The following is a 16,706-nucleotide window of genomic DNA, read 5'->3' as shown; positions in this document are numbered from 1 at the left end:
CTTCTATTGTACGGGACACAATGAACAACTCCCAAAGTTTGCTATTTGGCATTTTCATAGCTTTTTAAAAATTTGTCAAATTCATAAGTACTGTAACTTAACCATGACACAGACTCCATATAGATCTTAGAAAGAAATCAGTAAGTTAATTTTAAAGAAAATTCAACTCTAACATCATTTGTATATATTTGTGTACTTCCATTGGCCACATGAACATGTTTCACTCTTCAGATGTAATATGGAAAAGATAAACAGTGTAAGCAAAGAGTTTCACACTCACATGGGCCACATGACCTTGCCCTAGCTCAAACTCAAAACTCCTATCCCCAAATTTAATTTTTTCAAAAAGAAGAATGTTCACAAATCATAAAGATTAATGGTTTTGTTTTGTTTTTGGTTGAACAGGTGTCACAGATTCTGATTTTGCAATCTTTGCTTTTCTTGGTTTTGTCTCAAAAGGAAATAAGACTGGCCTAATACACAGGTATTCCACTTCCAATTAAGATCTCACTTTTTTTGTTTTGTTTTTCTGAGACAGGGTTTACTATGTAGTTCAGACCGGTCTCGAACTTGCAGGGATCCTCCTGGCTGAGCCTCTCAAGTACTGAAATTATAGGTGTGAACCACTGTGCCTGGCACATTTTTCTTGTTTTGCTTTAGAAATGAAAAGGTGTATGTAATAAGATCCATTTTTGTACTTAACATATGAATGGGAGGATTTGAGATTATAAATTAACCTTAAAAGAAATAGCAACACTTCTAGAGAAAAGTTAAACATGAAAACAATTTGAAGCAAAACACTTGAGGAACTGGATGCTGGTTATTGAGAGGTGCCCAAGCGTTTGGGAGTATGGGAAGAGTACCAGGGACGGTGAGACAACATGATTTTAAAGCAAGGCACTTGAGCACAGCTTTTATCAATGACACATAGAAAAGAAGAGGGAAATTGGAGGATACTGAAAGAACATGTGGCTCTGAATTCTTAGTTCCAATGATAAATTCTGGATTTTAAGTTGCAAGGAGAAAATAAAAACCAAAAGAGCTAAATATTTAATCCAGAGGCTGTAAATTTCCCTGCACTCAGGAGGCTGAAGCAGGAGGATCCATGAGTTCGAGGCCAATCTGGCCTGCATACTGGACTTAATGCCAGCCTGAGCTACAGAGTGAGACCCTGTCTCAAAAAACAAAAAACAGAACTGTTTCTTTCATAGTATAGACTGTCATGTGTTTATCCTCTCTTTCTGTATAATTTGGGGTCTTACTGGCATTTCACAAATGGAAGACTTCTGCCCTTTTAAAAAACATGACAAACCTTTTTTCAAACAAATTTAAAAACACCTCTCTTTTGTAGGGTTGAATGAGATGATGGAGGGTGTTCAGTGAAGCAAACTCCCATTAACTGTTTGGGAGAAGAATTTTCAGTATAAATGTCTTCAGAGACCAGCACCCAGCTCATGTCTCTCATTCTTCTTTCCCTGCCTTACAGTCTCTATATTCAATCAAAGATTGTGTTATCTATGAAAGCCTTCCACAATCATGGGTGCATATTCTGCTCATGTGAGAAGTTTGCTCTTCTTTGTTCATAGTCATTAAGCACATCACCGCAAAGACAAAATTTCAGAGAGAAGGGAAGGGCTATTTTCTGACCAAATAAGGTACATTTTCTCCCTTCACTGGATATAGCTAGAAAACTGAAAATAGTATTTGCCTTGGACGTTTTCTATGTGCTTAGTCTTTATGACAACTTCTCTTGTTTTCTTCTGAGAGAAGGGGTGGGATTAAAGTTTAGACACTGATTTTGGTTTTGATTTTTTTAAAAGAAATATTTTAAATCCTGATCAAATTTTGAGTATCACAACTGAGTCTAGGCACTACATAGTACAGCAAGCCAAATGTGAACCACAAAACCATTTTAAATGATTTGTTAGGTAAACAGGTACTTGAAGTTCTGTCAGAAACTGATTATTAAATCAAATACAATGGAATATCACAAGATGGGTCTCTGTTTATTAGAAAGCATAATAGCCCAAAACAGAGTGGTGGCGAACCTGTGGCAAAGTGGGCTGTTTGTATCATTGAAAGCTCTGAAAGATTCACCATCACTGGCCTGCAGTGTAAGAGCATGGGCTTTAGAGCCTGATTGCCCAAATTTGTGTTTTCCCTTCCCACCAGCTATTATTTGGTCCTAACTAAATGACATAATATCTCCTCAGTTTCCTGTATGTTTTGAATATTAATGCACTGAAAGCACTGGCCAGCACACACTGTTTAGTAAATGCTACTTTCTGTTAATAAATGTGATGTGAAATTCATTAAAAACTTTATTTAAACATTATCTGTTTGTTGGTTTCAAGACATATATTTCAGAGCATTTCTACAAAGGGCTAGCTTTTTTTTTTTTTTTTTGCTACCAAGAATCGAACTCAGGTAAGGGCTAGCTTTTGAGATGAAATAAAAAGAAATGATTCTTTGCCCATGACTAAATGCTGAAGTAAGGATGTTTTTGACAACCACAGAATCAGTTTATGGTATATCTATGCTGTAAACATCTACCTTATTATGTAAGAGTACAGAAGCAGTTAAATACACCATATTATTTTTCAGATCATCTAACTACATGTTTAAAAGTATTGCATTAATGCAATGCAGTTAAAGCATTTTTTGTCCAAACTGAGCCAGAATGACAAAGCATCTTGCAGCTCTTTAAACATTTAATCTTATTTTAATGTAAAGCATGCTTATTAGAATATAGATGCAACATCCATGCTAGATTGTTAGCTTCTTCAAAAGTTACGATGTAGTCATTTACCTAATGAATGTTTTTAAAGTAAAGAATTATAAATATTCTGAGTATAAGTGATAGCTTAAGGTAGTTTTATTTGTTTATTATGTTAATTTGTTCATTTTCATCCTCTGGGCTGCTAGGGAATTAATGTGGGGAGTAGAAAGGAGATGATTTTAATACAGAGCATTCTTGATTTAATTCTGATACTTCTGCATTTTTAAAGAACTTTTCTAGATGTTTATCAATACTGATAGAAGGCATTTTAATTATACTATAAATTGTTTTAAATGACAGACTTGGGTATAATATTTAACGGATTGAATGCAACTAAGGGAAATTGTGATACAATTTAAATTTCCTATTAACTTTTCTTAAGCTTAATGAAAAAAAAAATACTTGGTAGACTCTGCTGAACAAAAAAGGAAAATTGCATATTTAATGGTATGTGTGAGAAATAATAAGGAAAGAGAAAGATAGCAGTGGTGCTATTCATTTAAACTTTATGCATAAGTAAATATTTAAAGACTTTAAGAAGTCTTACTAGAAGAATGATGTGACTAAATGAATCTTCAAAAGTCCAATTTCTGTATGCAGAAGTTGACCATCACAGGACATATGAATTAATAAAGACTGTTCAGAGTGCCAGAGTTTCAAGGACGGACTTCAGAAAACTAGTCGGTCATCTCACACCTTCTGGTTCAGTCTTACAGAAACTGTCCTTTAGTTCACCATCAAAGGTAATTAATGTCCAGGAATAACCAAGGTAGGACTTCCAGAATGATGAAGTAAGGAACCCGGCAAAGCAGCAATTAACTAGCGAAAATTATTCAGCAAGACAAAATAAAGCAATCTTTTAAAGCCTCTGGGATCATCCTAAATGCACACAGCAAATGGAAAAACATTTATCCAAGAGAATCTACTAAATCTCAGGAAGAACAGTATTTGTATCACTGAAGCTACAGCCCACTCCATTACTTCTCCCTCATGATGCTGTATTATAGGAGCTCCACCCCAAGAAAATGGGATTTTATACTTCCCCCAACTCCTGGTCTAGAGCACCCTGGAGAGAGAGACCTCTGGTCTTCCTCATCTCTTCCTTTCCTTCCCTTCCAGCTTCATTGACAGAAACTGCATTCCAGGTAGACACAGCCCAGAAGATGAAATCTCTTTCTCCAAGCAGCCTCCAGGGACAGCTAGCTGGGAACCCTAAGGCCCAATCTTCCCTTCCATAACTCATTTGGGTGCAGAGTTTCCAAGCCAGGAGAGACAAGCCAAGAAGACCAAGAGGCTGATCTTCAGCCCTGGTACCTAACCTTAGAATAGGGGAAAGTGAGTTACTGCCCCCAGTGAATGCAAATGTTCCACCCAGGAGGAAAGACAGGTCACAGAAGCAGATAGCCCTATAGATTGCCCAAGAGGACTGACTTTATCTTAAAAAAGAATGGAGGACTTTGTACCTAATTTTGTTGTTGAAAAGATCTTGGTGAAGAGCAGCTACAAGGAGGCTGGTAATTCCATAATACATCAAAACAGAGCAGGCAGATGGTTTAAAAGGCGATTCAAGAAAAGAATCAAGCATCAAGAGCCCTCCTGAGTCACAGTCAGCCTTGAGGATCAGGAAAGCAGGGTTCATGTGCTGGGCTGCACCCACTCAAGAACAATCGCAGCAGGATGTGGGGTAGACTTGAAAGCTTTCCGCATGCTGCGTGTAGGCTCATCAACCCAAAACAGAAGCCTCATGGCAGAGGGGCTTGAATAACTTGTGACCACCAAACACAGATCGAGCTATAAACTATGGTGAGCAGGGGCACCTCTAGGAGATAGGGTATAAATAATATCACAGTCGCCTCTGGCAGTGTGGAAAGCTGTACACATGCCTAAAGCAGTACCCTCTCAGGAGCAGTCAGAGTGGAAGCATTTAAAGATACTAGTACCCAACCTGAACAAGTAAAAAAGTACAATCCATGAACTATGATAGCAAACTCCAGTCCACCCATGCATCCAGTAATAAAGAGTGAAAACCAATGGGCTATGGTGACTTAAACACACCCTTGAACCAGTGAATGGATTATGCTAAGCCAGGAGCCATGCCTAGGTAAGAGAGGCTAAAAGAGAAAAGGGAAAATGTGAGGAAGAACATCAGAGACTGCATACTACAGGGGAAATGGACTGCAGAATTACCTCAGCCCAATCCCTAAGCAAATAAGCAAACTGTCCTTGGTGATGGCACGAGTTGGGAGGAGCAGTATCCAGTGTTCCTGAAATATATTATCTAAGATATCTAGTCATCAACCAGATATCAGACATGCAAACCGGGAAGTATGAGCCATACATTGGGGGGAAAGATACTGCCTTTGACAGTGTCCATATAATATACTTTGACACCAAGAATTCAGCGCAGCCATTATATATAAATATATAAGTATATTTTATAAAATTTATTAAATATATAAAATATTTTATATATTTTTATATATTTTATATAAGTATATTTTATAAAAACTGAAGGAAATCATGCTTGAAGAATGAAGGGAAGTACAAGGACAATGTCTCATCAACTAGCACTATAATAAAAATAAATTTTAAGAAATAAGTGACAGTTCTGGAGTTGAAAAGTACAATAACCCAAGTGAAAATTATTTCAGCTGGCAGAAGAAACATCAGTGAACCTGAAGATACTCCAGTAGAGGTGTACAGCCTTAAGAACAGACAAAAAAAAAAAAAACACAGTGGAAGAGGACACCTCAGAGAAATGTGAGGTGTGATTAAACACATCAACACACAAAGACTGGGACTGTCATGATAAAATGTATGCATTGAAACCCCCCAAAAATGTGCGACTGAGGAGGGCAGGGCAACAGGGGCTATGAAAATGACAAAGTTGTGTGAGTGTATAAATCTGCCACAATGAAACCCATTAATGTGTACAACGAGTATGCACTAATCAAAAAGTGAAAAAGAGAAAGGGTCAGAAAAAAATAATATTTTTAATAAAAGATTTGATAGCTGAAAACTTTTCAAATTTGAAACATTAAGCTATACATGTAAGAAACTCAACAAAATTCAAGATGGATAAACGTGATGAGATCGACACACATAGATGTCACAGGTAAAATGTTGATAGGCAAAAAATCTTGAAAGTCACAAGGGAAAAATAACTCATCACATACAAGGGAACTCCAGTATGTTTGATAGCTAATTTGTCATCATAAATGGTAAATGAGGGAAGTGAAGAGAGAGTGATTGAAGGAGAAAAGTCAGAGAACATTAGACTACAAACCCATTGAAGTTGAAAATAATCCACAGGAATAGTTTAATAAGCAAGTTAAAGGGAGAAGGTGCAACAAGATTTGAGTTGTTTTTTCATTTGTTCTTTCATGCATTCAAAACACCACAGTGTACAAACTAATGTGCTACCCAGTGATTATTTCCCTTTTTCTTGGTATGTGCCCTGGAAGCAATAGTGCATTTTGCCCTCTTACTGTGACTTTCACAGGCTTGCGTTATTGGGCACTGCTTGATAGCTAGGGAAAGCCAACCAGAGTGACAAGGAGAATCAAACCTCAATCTTTTATTCTGGCTTCTTTGTGCTGTGTGAATGTTTACAGTAACCATTTATCCAAATATCCTTATGTATTATTTTAAAATAGCATGTAGAGAGAAGGCAGGGTAGGGACCCAGTGCAGACTCAAAAGCAGACTTGGACCTCAACGATCCTCACGAGAACCTATTTCTAGTCCTTGTGCTGTAACTCCAGCCATTTCTGAGCATTGGCTTTTTCATCTGTAGAATAAGGGAATTGCACTCTGATCTATAAAATCTTTCTAGCCCTACCATTTGATGAACTTTAGATTCAGAACTTTAAATTTGGTACATATTTTCTAAAAGTTGGAATACACAGTTCTACTCTTTATGGAAGATTTACAGGCTCAATAAATAACTTAATAAAAAATAAAATGAAAACAGCATTTAGAAAGTTACATCTAAAAATTTTCACTTGCCTAATCCTCATTGTTTAATATTAATACATTTTCACATTAATCATTCCTAGAAATAATGGAAACAATAATGAAGAAGTAGTGAACACTATAGTTAAGCCCACAGATTTTGGAATTATTTTGGAAATAAATGGAAATTAAATGGCACAATAAATGTAAAGTGCTTAAAACAATACATAACACAGAGTAAGCATTAAATTAATGGTAGCTGCTATTATGATTTTTATCATCGTCATCTTCTGTAATCAGAACTCTTGGTTCCAAGTGACAAAAATGGAACTCCTATCAGATTTTACAATATAGGAAGTTATGGGCTCTTATTAACATGGCCACAAATAGATGTACTAGGTGAGTGTAAATGCTCAAACTACATCAAGACTCTTGTTTCAATTTATTTCCTGGCTTTATTTTATACTGACTTCATTCTTAGGATCTCCCTTAGATGAATAAAGTGTCCTGTATCTTACCAGCTAATTACAGAGTTTTTTTAAGTGTCTCTTTTTCAATAGTTGCAGCAAAAGTCTTAAATAGAGCTGTCGTTGGCCTTTCTTAGGTCACATGCTCCTTCCTTAACTACACATGTGTCCAGAACATGAATTGTCCTCGCTGGTCAAGGCTGGAGCTGGGCATTGAGAACATCTTCCAGCAACACCTAGGCTAATAGCAGGTGGAGAATGGCTTTCCCAAGGGAAAGTTGAGGTGCTACTGTTAGAAGAAACTGGAGTAAGTAGTAGACAGGAAAAACTGCTAGTGCTGTGATACTGCACGTGAGAAAACCACCAGAAGTGAAGCATAAATCATCACTCACTCAGGCCAGGCCTCTTTACAGAGATACCTTACGCTCTTCTACAGATGCATCCACAGAGGCTCCACTGAACTACTGTGTGCAGATTGTTCCGTGAGTGAGGAGTTGCACAAAAAACAAACCACCTCAATTGCGTGTAATTAAATTGTCATAGCACTTGAAGAAAAATACAGCTGAATTTAATTACCATGAGAGGAACGGTCACTGAGGTATTAATTATCCCAGGTAGCATGGTATAATAGGAAGAAGTAAAATCACAAGACATTCATTCTACCAAAATGCAGTAATAATACCATGAGTGCTTATTGTGTATATTCGGAGAGCTTTTTATTCCTTTTCCGAGCTTGTTATCACAGTAATTGAGGAAGTAGTATTCTTTTATGGGAGGGAAAACTGGGTCAGCGGTGAAATGATTTGCCGTATACCATGCAGCTGATACGTAGTGGCAGGATTTGATTCTGTCCTACTTGCTCCCAGGACCTGCGTTTTTGTTGTTGCTGTTGTTAACAGGCCATGTGGCTTAACCTCTTTATTCCTGTTTCTAAAGGGCTTTGACTTCGTTATCTTTAGGGATCCTTGTCAGAAATCCCATGATTATTTAAGGTTTCACTTTTTTTTTAGCATCTTTTTAGAATTCTGATCAATTGGAACACCCTTGAAATGTATGTTTTTGATCATGGACAAAAAGGAATAATATCCTTGTTTTGTGAGAATACTTTTCAATCATAGTCCACGAAACTGTCCACTTGACAGATGTCCTTCCACTAGGGCCTCACACACAAAGCATACAATTTGGCAGAGGCACGAGTGATTAATGTTTGCACAGAGAGAAAAGCTTCATCTGCATTTCTGTTCCAGTGCCCCATTTTATATGTGAAGTCTTAACAGGGTTTTTGTTTTTGTTTTTGTTCAACATTTGAATTTTAGTCACTACTTACAAAGCTAAGAAAACCTACTAATCTGCTGCAAATAGCTTTCCTCTTGATTACACAAGAGGAAAATAAAGGTCTGAGTAATTTTTCTATTTTGAAAAACTTTTAAACTGTGAGAAAAGATTTAAAGCAGAAACAATACTAATGTCCCATTTGCTGCGTCAAGTGTACTCTTTCAGTATGAAATGAAAATGAGTTGCCATGGCATTTCTTTTTTTCAAAATTTTGCTATTTTGTTTGACGTTCCTCTGAAAACTAAGCAGCATGAAACATACAGTAGCTATGAAGACTATAATAACAACTAGAGTGAGTGTAGTTCAGGGTTTAGTGGTGTGGCCCCTGGAGAAAGAATGTCCAGGTTCATGTCACAGACCCTCAGCTGCTCAGTGTGAGTCACTGTCCACATCTAACTCCTTTGAAACTACAGCTTTCTCATGTGCAGGTAGAAATAATAGTGCCTCCTCACAGACTGCTGGAAAGATCAAACAAGATAATACATGTGGAGTGCTAACACTTGGTGTTAGTATTTCTCTCACACTATTAATAACACTACCAGTACTGCTGTTCCCCTGAGAATTACAAACAGCTAAAAAAGAGGTACCCCAAGACTCATCCATTTCTATCAGTCTCTGCTCTTAAGAGACAACATGTAAGCATTGAGCCAAGCATGTACATTTTAGCTAATAGCTATCGTACCCTATCCTTTAAGCTAGAACTTACAAGTACTTGAAAAATTGACATCTGTGCTCCTAGGAAAATAAAATACATATTGATATTAAAGTTTTGTTTTTATCTTGGGTTTTTTTGCCTAGTATATTAGTACAGAATATTTCTGTTGTTCATTCAACATGTATTTGTTGTATGCCTGCATGGGCTAGTCATGGTCCAATGTAGTAAGTACTAATGTTTTAATCTTTAAGACTTGTCTGTCTCATTTAGTGGCCTTAATGGGTTCAAAGCTAGTGACGGGAAATAGATATATAAATTATCCTATAATAAAACACTGTAGTGGGCAGCATAATGATCTCCTGAAGGGCATCCACACCGTGATCCTCAGAACCTATGAGTGTGATAAAGAAAAAGGAATTTTGCTGATGTGATTGAGTTTAAGGACCCTGAGGGAGGGAGTGCATCCTAGATTACCTAGGTGGGTCACATATAATCACATAGGACCTTCAAAGCAGAAAGCCTTTCCCTGCTGTGGAAGAGGGAAGTGTGAACCGCATGAGAACAGTTAGAGAGGTGCAACCTCTCTAAATAAACCTTTTCTTCCTTAAAATCACCGTGCTGATTTTAAAGATGGTGGAAGAGCTGTAGGAGCCGAGAAGTAATCAGCTGCTAGAGAAGGTGGGAGTAGTGTCTTTCCCAGAGCCTCCAGAAAGAAACAGTCCTGCTGACACAACTTCTAAAGTACAGAATCATAAAACAGTACATTTGTGTTGTTTTAAGCCAATAAATTTGTAGTACTATACTGAGAGCAAAACAATAGCACAAATAGATACTGCCCCTATGTTATGGGGCTTACCATACAGTTAGACAGTAATTAGATAATCACAAGCCTTAGTTTAATGCAATTTTCCCAATTTCAGTTTATTTGCAATGCTTTTCTTCTATCAAACTACCCAATTTCTCATTCTGGTAAACTGTAAAAAAATAAATAAAAGTATACCAATTGACGGAAAGAAGGAGGATGAAACTCACTGACTGTAACCATGCAGGTCTTTATCTCAGCTTACCTCAGCCACTCTTCCTACAGGGGAACACTTGCTAGCAGACCGCAGGATCCAGTTCCTAACTTCATAGGAACCTTGCAAGCTGCCTGTTGTGAGGAACTTGAAGTTGCCCACAATGGGGATACTAATACAGGAATTGGAAAACACTATAGAGTTGGCAAATCAGGGCCTTCCCACCGTTCTTTGTTCCCTTTAGAACTGTGGTATTTGAGGGGATAGTTTAGACATAGAAAACACAGTGCTGAGGTTGATGAAATGCTGCCCATTTTCTTTAACACGTTCTCCAGTGTCATCTTTGAATTGTTTGGACCTGCTGTTCAGTTCATTGCTGGTTATCTTTGGTGCTTCTACAGAATTTCATTTGTGAAGACACATGACTGTATAGCATTCTTGTACTGATTTTTTCCACTTTATTAAATTGCTGTATTTACAGCAGTAAGGTGGCAAAATTTTAGTAAGTGTTAAATCTGGTTGACAGGTTCATTATGCTGTTTTCTCTACTTCTGTGTAACTTGTACATACAAATAACTTCAGAAGAAGAGGAAGGAGAAAGTAGTAAGGAGCAGCAGCCACAGCTTGCCCAAGCCTGTTCTTGGCAATCCTTCATCTGCATTCACGATCCCACCAGCTGTTGGTAGGGAAACTATGCCACTTATGTTAGTGGGGATAATATAAATACTTATTAACTAAGCACTGAAGAATGGAAGGCAGCAGAAGCACTAAGATGATAATGTCAGAAGATAGTTGTTATGGTGTGTGTCTGAATGTCCCTCCAAAGCCTCACGCAGTCATGGGGGGGCTTCTATAGTTTATGATTGATTCATGGTCCCGTGTTGGAATTATGGGTGTGAGTGCTACACGCGCCCAGGGGCAGATAGTTTGCATATAATGTAGGGTAGGGAAAGAGGTTGCCTGCCACCCCTCCTCCCTTTTGCTCTTGCTGCTTTTGCTGTCTTCCATGAACCGTTGCCCTCTGCCATGTGCCTCTGTGCCTTGGAACCAGCCAAGTATGGACTGAAACCTCCACAAACTGTGAGCTAAATAAACCTTTTCTTCCTTAATTCTGGGTATCAGGCATATTGTCTCAGTAACGAGAGAAAAGTAACCAAGACAGTAGTCAAAAGACCAGTATCATCAGCATCTCCCTGAAACTTGTGCGAAATGCAAATTTGCAGACTCCAAGCCTCATGCTGGTTGTAGGCCCAGCAGTCTGCTTTAACAAGCCCTCAAAGGGAGCCTAATGCATGCTAAAGTTTAAATACCACAAAGATAGCAACCGCCAGAAGTAGCCACCACTCCGAGGACTGGGGCAGCAAAAAAAAGCCACAATGTACTAAAACGGAGAAGATTCAGGAAAGGCCCCATAGTGCTGAAACTCAGACTTCTGAAAACAGCTCAGTGTTCACCAATACCAGCATCTTTGAGTTTGGGGGAGGCACCCTACAGATAGGAAACTAGATATCTGAGGAGGAGGTGCCCCTGGCTATAGTTGGAATCTAAAGGCTGTACACTGAGACAGGTTCTGTGGATGCTCAAAATCTCCTGGATGGCCATTAGCTGTCACTGCTGGAAGGAACTGCTGCTACCAGAGCAAGGAAGTGTTGATCAAGGATCAAGAAACCCAAGTAAAACCGAGAGACCCAAATCCCTCCTTTCTTTTCCACCTGGGCAGTGTCTCTCTGCCTCCTCTATTGGCAGAACCTAGCAGGGAGCCAGAAAGGTTTGGAAAATTACAAAATGTGGGGGTATTTTTCATTACCATAATAAAATACCTAAGACAGGCTCACTTTGTAAAGAAATGAGGTCTTTTGAGCTCACAGTTTGGGATGACAAAGTCCCGATGATTTGGTGAGAGCTTTCCTTGGGCTGCCTGACTTCAAGGTGAATCACATGGCAGGAGCTTGTGCTGGAGGAAGAAATGATGCGAGGAGGGAGGAAGCCAGGGAAGCTGGGTGGGATGGGGCACAAGCTTCTGTCACAGTCCTCTTGCAAGAACTTACTGGGGACCCTAGGAAACACCTTAGTCCCTTTGAGGGTGCACCCCCAGGTGCTTTACAGCTTTTACCTCCCAACACTGAAAAGCAGCTCCTAAGAGATGTCCCTCTAAAGAGGAAACATAGACATAGCTAAGAGATATAGCTTAATAATTTGGCATAATGGCTTCATATGATTAAGAGATAGCAGAAATAGTAAGCATTTTTAGTATGTATAATTGGGTACACATGGACATTTTCTGGGGCACTGACTCCTAGATAAGACTTGCTCTGATTGTACAAATCCTTTTCAAAACTATTTGTTCTAATTAGATGAAGAAGAGAGGTTTGGGGCTTGGGTAGCATTTGACAGGAAGCTGTACAGGGCCCACCGTGAAGTCTACTTCCTTGAGGCTCACATTGAACAATCACAGCAGTAATAGCTGAGAATTGCTCAGTATTAACAAGACATGCTTCCGCAAGCTGAGGCACTCTTTATTCAGGTTTTCACAGTAGAGGGGTAAACTACAAAGAAGTTACCTGGACAGCAGTCAGGAGTCCTGCCTCACAAAATGGGAGAAGCAGAAATGGTTTTTCTGAAAGCAGGGTCACTGGCAAGAAAAACACAAACATGAGCCTTCATGTAAGCACCTATCTTTGTGCAATTCCAGGAAAGTAGACAGTGAATCAAAAAGAGCTGCTTTCTTCATCCGTAAATGAGTGTCCTGTAGTGGAGGGATCAGTCAATATTGATTCCACAGAAGTCAACAAATTAGTGCTTTCCTCATTCTTGGAGGGTAGGTACAGGCAGTACTCTATGTGTCAATCAAAAAAAAATTCCCATTATTATTGAATGATTATTAGAAGTATGCCCAGTATTTTTGAAGATAGGGAAGAACTATAAGATAGCTGTTACTTTTGAAGACCCTTACATAATTCCATTTTACATTCATGTTTTGTTTTGTCTTTCTTCTTTTTAAGGATTCCGAAGAATCACAGAACCACACTGCTGAGCCTATGGCAGATGATTACAAAAAGATGGGAACACTTTTTGGTGAACTGAACAAAAGCCTCCTCAGCATGGGCTTCACAAGAATGTATTTCGGAGAGCGGATTGTGGAGCCAGTAGTGGTCATTTTCTTTTGGCTGATGCTGTGGTTCCTTGGCCTACAAGCCCTTGGACTGGTTGCTGTCCTTTGCCTTGTCATTATTTATGTGCAGCAGTAAAACATGGTCAACTGAATTGCTGGACATTTGGTAGCCATGTATGTAATAGATGAAGTTACACATTTTGGCTTTTTGAAAGCCAAAAAAGTTTAACTTGTTTCTGATTGTGTGCTGGCTGTGTTGTAATTAAATTTCTAAGTGATTGTTGTTTAAAACTAAGCTAACCTCTTGGTTATGACAAACTTGGACATATATTTTGAATATACATTGGCCTAGTCCAAATTCTTATTTCACTCCTGTGATCTGTACCCGCTTTTAGACATCTGTGTCACTCACTCTGCTGCATATTAATTAACACTACCAGACAGTGAGCAGGGAAAATAGTACATGAAGTTCAAGTCAAGCAATATATTTTTATAAAGAGTTCCAATAAAACATTTTAGAAGAAAAAGGAAATGAGCTCCAGAGTTTTAATTGGAAAGCTTCACCACCCTAAACTTCATCAAACAATGCTGTTGTTTGAGATATATTTGTATTTGTATTGTCCCTGCTCAGCCCAAACAAGATTAAGTGATGGTTATCATACATTACCTTAATTAGTGGTGAAAATCAACAAAGCTAGCACATTTTCTGAAGATTAAAAAGAATATGTTTATTATTGCTAGGGAAAGTTCTCAGGTTAAATTTTTCTTAATAACATAATATCTGGTCCTAGAGTTTCTTCAGCATATCATTTGATGTTTTAGACAGTTTTGGTGCTAATTACTTTTTGTGAGTTTTTTAAGTCTCATAAGCCAAGTCTATAGTTGGCTGCACCCCATGGTAATACATAGTTTGTTGTATCCAACAAGTTGCACACTTTTCCTTGAGAGACATTTTCCGTGTATTTTTTTTCAAAAATTTATATTTTATAGTTTTTTTACAGTTGTTCTGAGGTTTAAAACAATATATTTACTATCTTAACATGAATTTTTCTCTCCTCTCAAACAATTGATCTATAATTTACAGTTATTCTAAGAAAAAACTTTAGATCATTTTTCTGTGATATCTGTATTGGAAAGTACAAGTAGTATAACATAAAATCAGATCCTTAAATTTGAAATTTAACAGCCAGTGATAATATTCCTCCAAAGCTAAAGCTGAATAACTAAGTACTTGGCTAGCCATGTTATAAATGTGTATTAATTTAGCAGTACAAGATTTTGTATTGAAATAAGCATTTCTTTACATTTTGAAAATGGAATATGGCTTTAGTGATATTTTTGGTTTTCCTACAGAACTGAAAATCTTTACGCTTTCAAGAACGAAAAAGTGGTAGTTAAGATCGTTATCTAGAAATCTAAGGAAAATAGTGGGCATTTTTATTTTTGGTGTGGCAATAACTAAAGCTTGTGAAAGTGTTTACTATTCCACTTCGTAAGATTTCTATCTAATCTTGTGCATTCTTAGTGTCTTCCATTCTGAAGAAGAAAATGATAGAAAATGCTTAGATTTCTAAAATCAGATAACCCTAAACAAAAATACCAGTCAGGGACAGTAAAAAGCATTTTACATTTGTATAAATACAGACCTTTTAAATTTTGACTTCTAAAAAACAAAAGACTTTGTACTATATCATTGTGTTTTTATTAGGTTTACAATATTTTTATAACAACCTTTATGAGCTTAGTGTAAGTGCAAGTTTGGAAAAATGTTTTCATTTGTACAGTAGAATTGCAAGGTTTTCAATAGAAGTTGTGAGATATTCGGATATCTGCATAAAATATGAATAAGTACATTCTTTTCTAATGCTATCTGGAATTTTAATTTCCCTTAGGAATGAAAAAAAAAAAAGATGTCGTACACATAATTGCTCTGGTTCCACCAGTGCTGATGGTTGAAAATATTTGACAAGTGAGTTCTAATGTTGTCATCTAAAATGCTGTCAGTACTATGCATCTGCACACTGGTGTTAATAGGGTATTATTAAATTATATAAAGAAATAAGGAATGTGTTGCTGCTGTCCTTTCTACATATGTTATTGGTTCATACAATATGGCATCAAATCTTTTAGTCTGATTTAGGGGAAAATTATGTTTATTTCAGGAAAATAAAATATTTTCTTTAAGGAAGTTTATTAGACTGTAGATTGTACTTATGTCTTGAAATGAAACTGTTAGTTCCTTTGGTTCATGGTATAAGAAACCGACTGAAAATCATTCTGTTATTTCAATCTCAAATATAAGCCAATTAGAGAACCTGTTAAGCTGCTTATGCACAAAGAAATAGAAGATAGAATGCTAAGGTTATTAGATTATTAATGTATACATCACCTATCATGTGCCCTCAGTTCAAAGAGAAAAGGTCAGATCTACAAATAAACTATGCATGAGAAAGTCAACTTTAATGAAGGTAAAACCTCAGCATTTTGCAGTGCTCTCGGGTTTTGGCTGCTCTGTACAAGGTATTTCCCATGCTGGTGACCAGTCGGACCATGCTGAGTCCCCGTGGGCACACAGCCAGCTTGTACTAGCTTGCAAGGGCCAACTGTGTACATTTTTCCATCCTTCAGTGACATCAAGTTAGTAGCTTAAATTGGCGATGGTGGGAGTATTTACAACCAACAAACTGGCAAACCCTGCAAGCCAAGGCTGTTTTTGCCTGCAGAGCTAGTTGCTAGAGACACACCACTGCTTAGCCTTCGGGGAGCCTCAGTCCCATCTTTACTCCTGTGGATAGGAAAGAAAAGAAAACAAGAAGCATGTAGGTGAATCCCTACTGACCCACCCAAAATGACCTCGATCTTTCCCATATGGAGGTTAATGGACCATGCTTGCCTTGAGAAGCATCACTGTTTAACCACGTTTGGTCAGAGAAGACTCTGGGGTCATCACTGAACCACAGTGCATAAAAGAGCATCCAGGGACCAAGAAAAGAGACACTGACATGAAAGAAGGGGACTGCAGAGAACAGCGCAAGTGAAGGCCTGCCGTAAAATAAGCTTCAATAGGCAAAGCCGGGCATCAGGCGATAGAGGGCTGTTTGTAGATTAAATTTTAAGTTATTTTACAAGTGTTTATTGATTTCAAGTTATTTAAAATGCTCTCAGTACCAGTGCATGGCTTTTACAAGGTGAAAGAAAAAGAAAACAAATCAAGGAAGACTTTCATGTCTGTTAGTACCTGCAGTGCTAACTTGCCAAGAATGTAAAATAATACACAAATTCATCTTCAGGATTAATAGACCTAGGGTCTTTTTTAACTCATTTCTCTGCCCAACACTTAATATTTGGTGCTTCTTGAGATTCAGTCCAACATCCTACCTTTTCAGCAC

At 37.8% G+C, this 16,706-nt stretch overlaps 1 protein-coding gene across 1 annotated transcript; it reads left to right on the top strand.

Moving 5' to 3' along the window:
• Positions 1–13,162: 13,162 nt before the first annotated feature.
• Positions 13,163–16,442, top strand: LOC102021523 (chromosome unknown open reading frame, human C4orf32). The gene has a single exon (XM_005397105.2). It carries the CDS (start codon positions 13,178–13,180, stop codon positions 13,451–13,453), a length of 276 nt encoding a protein of 91 aa, XP_005397162.1. The 5' UTR covers positions 13,163–13,177; the 3' UTR covers positions 13,454–16,442.
• The last annotated feature ends 264 nt before the right edge of the window (positions 16,443–16,706 follow it).

The sequence above is a fragment of the Chinchilla lanigera genome, unplaced genomic scaffold (assembly GCF_000276665.1).
Source record: "Chinchilla lanigera isolate Chin_1 unplaced genomic scaffold, ChiLan1.0 scaffold00056, whole genome shotgun sequence".
NCBI classification, from domain to species: domain Eukaryota; kingdom Metazoa; phylum Chordata; class Mammalia; order Rodentia; family Chinchillidae; genus Chinchilla; species Chinchilla lanigera.
The sequence above is the reverse complement of the archived record's forward strand: the minus strand, read 5'-3'. Positions and strand labels throughout refer to the sequence as shown.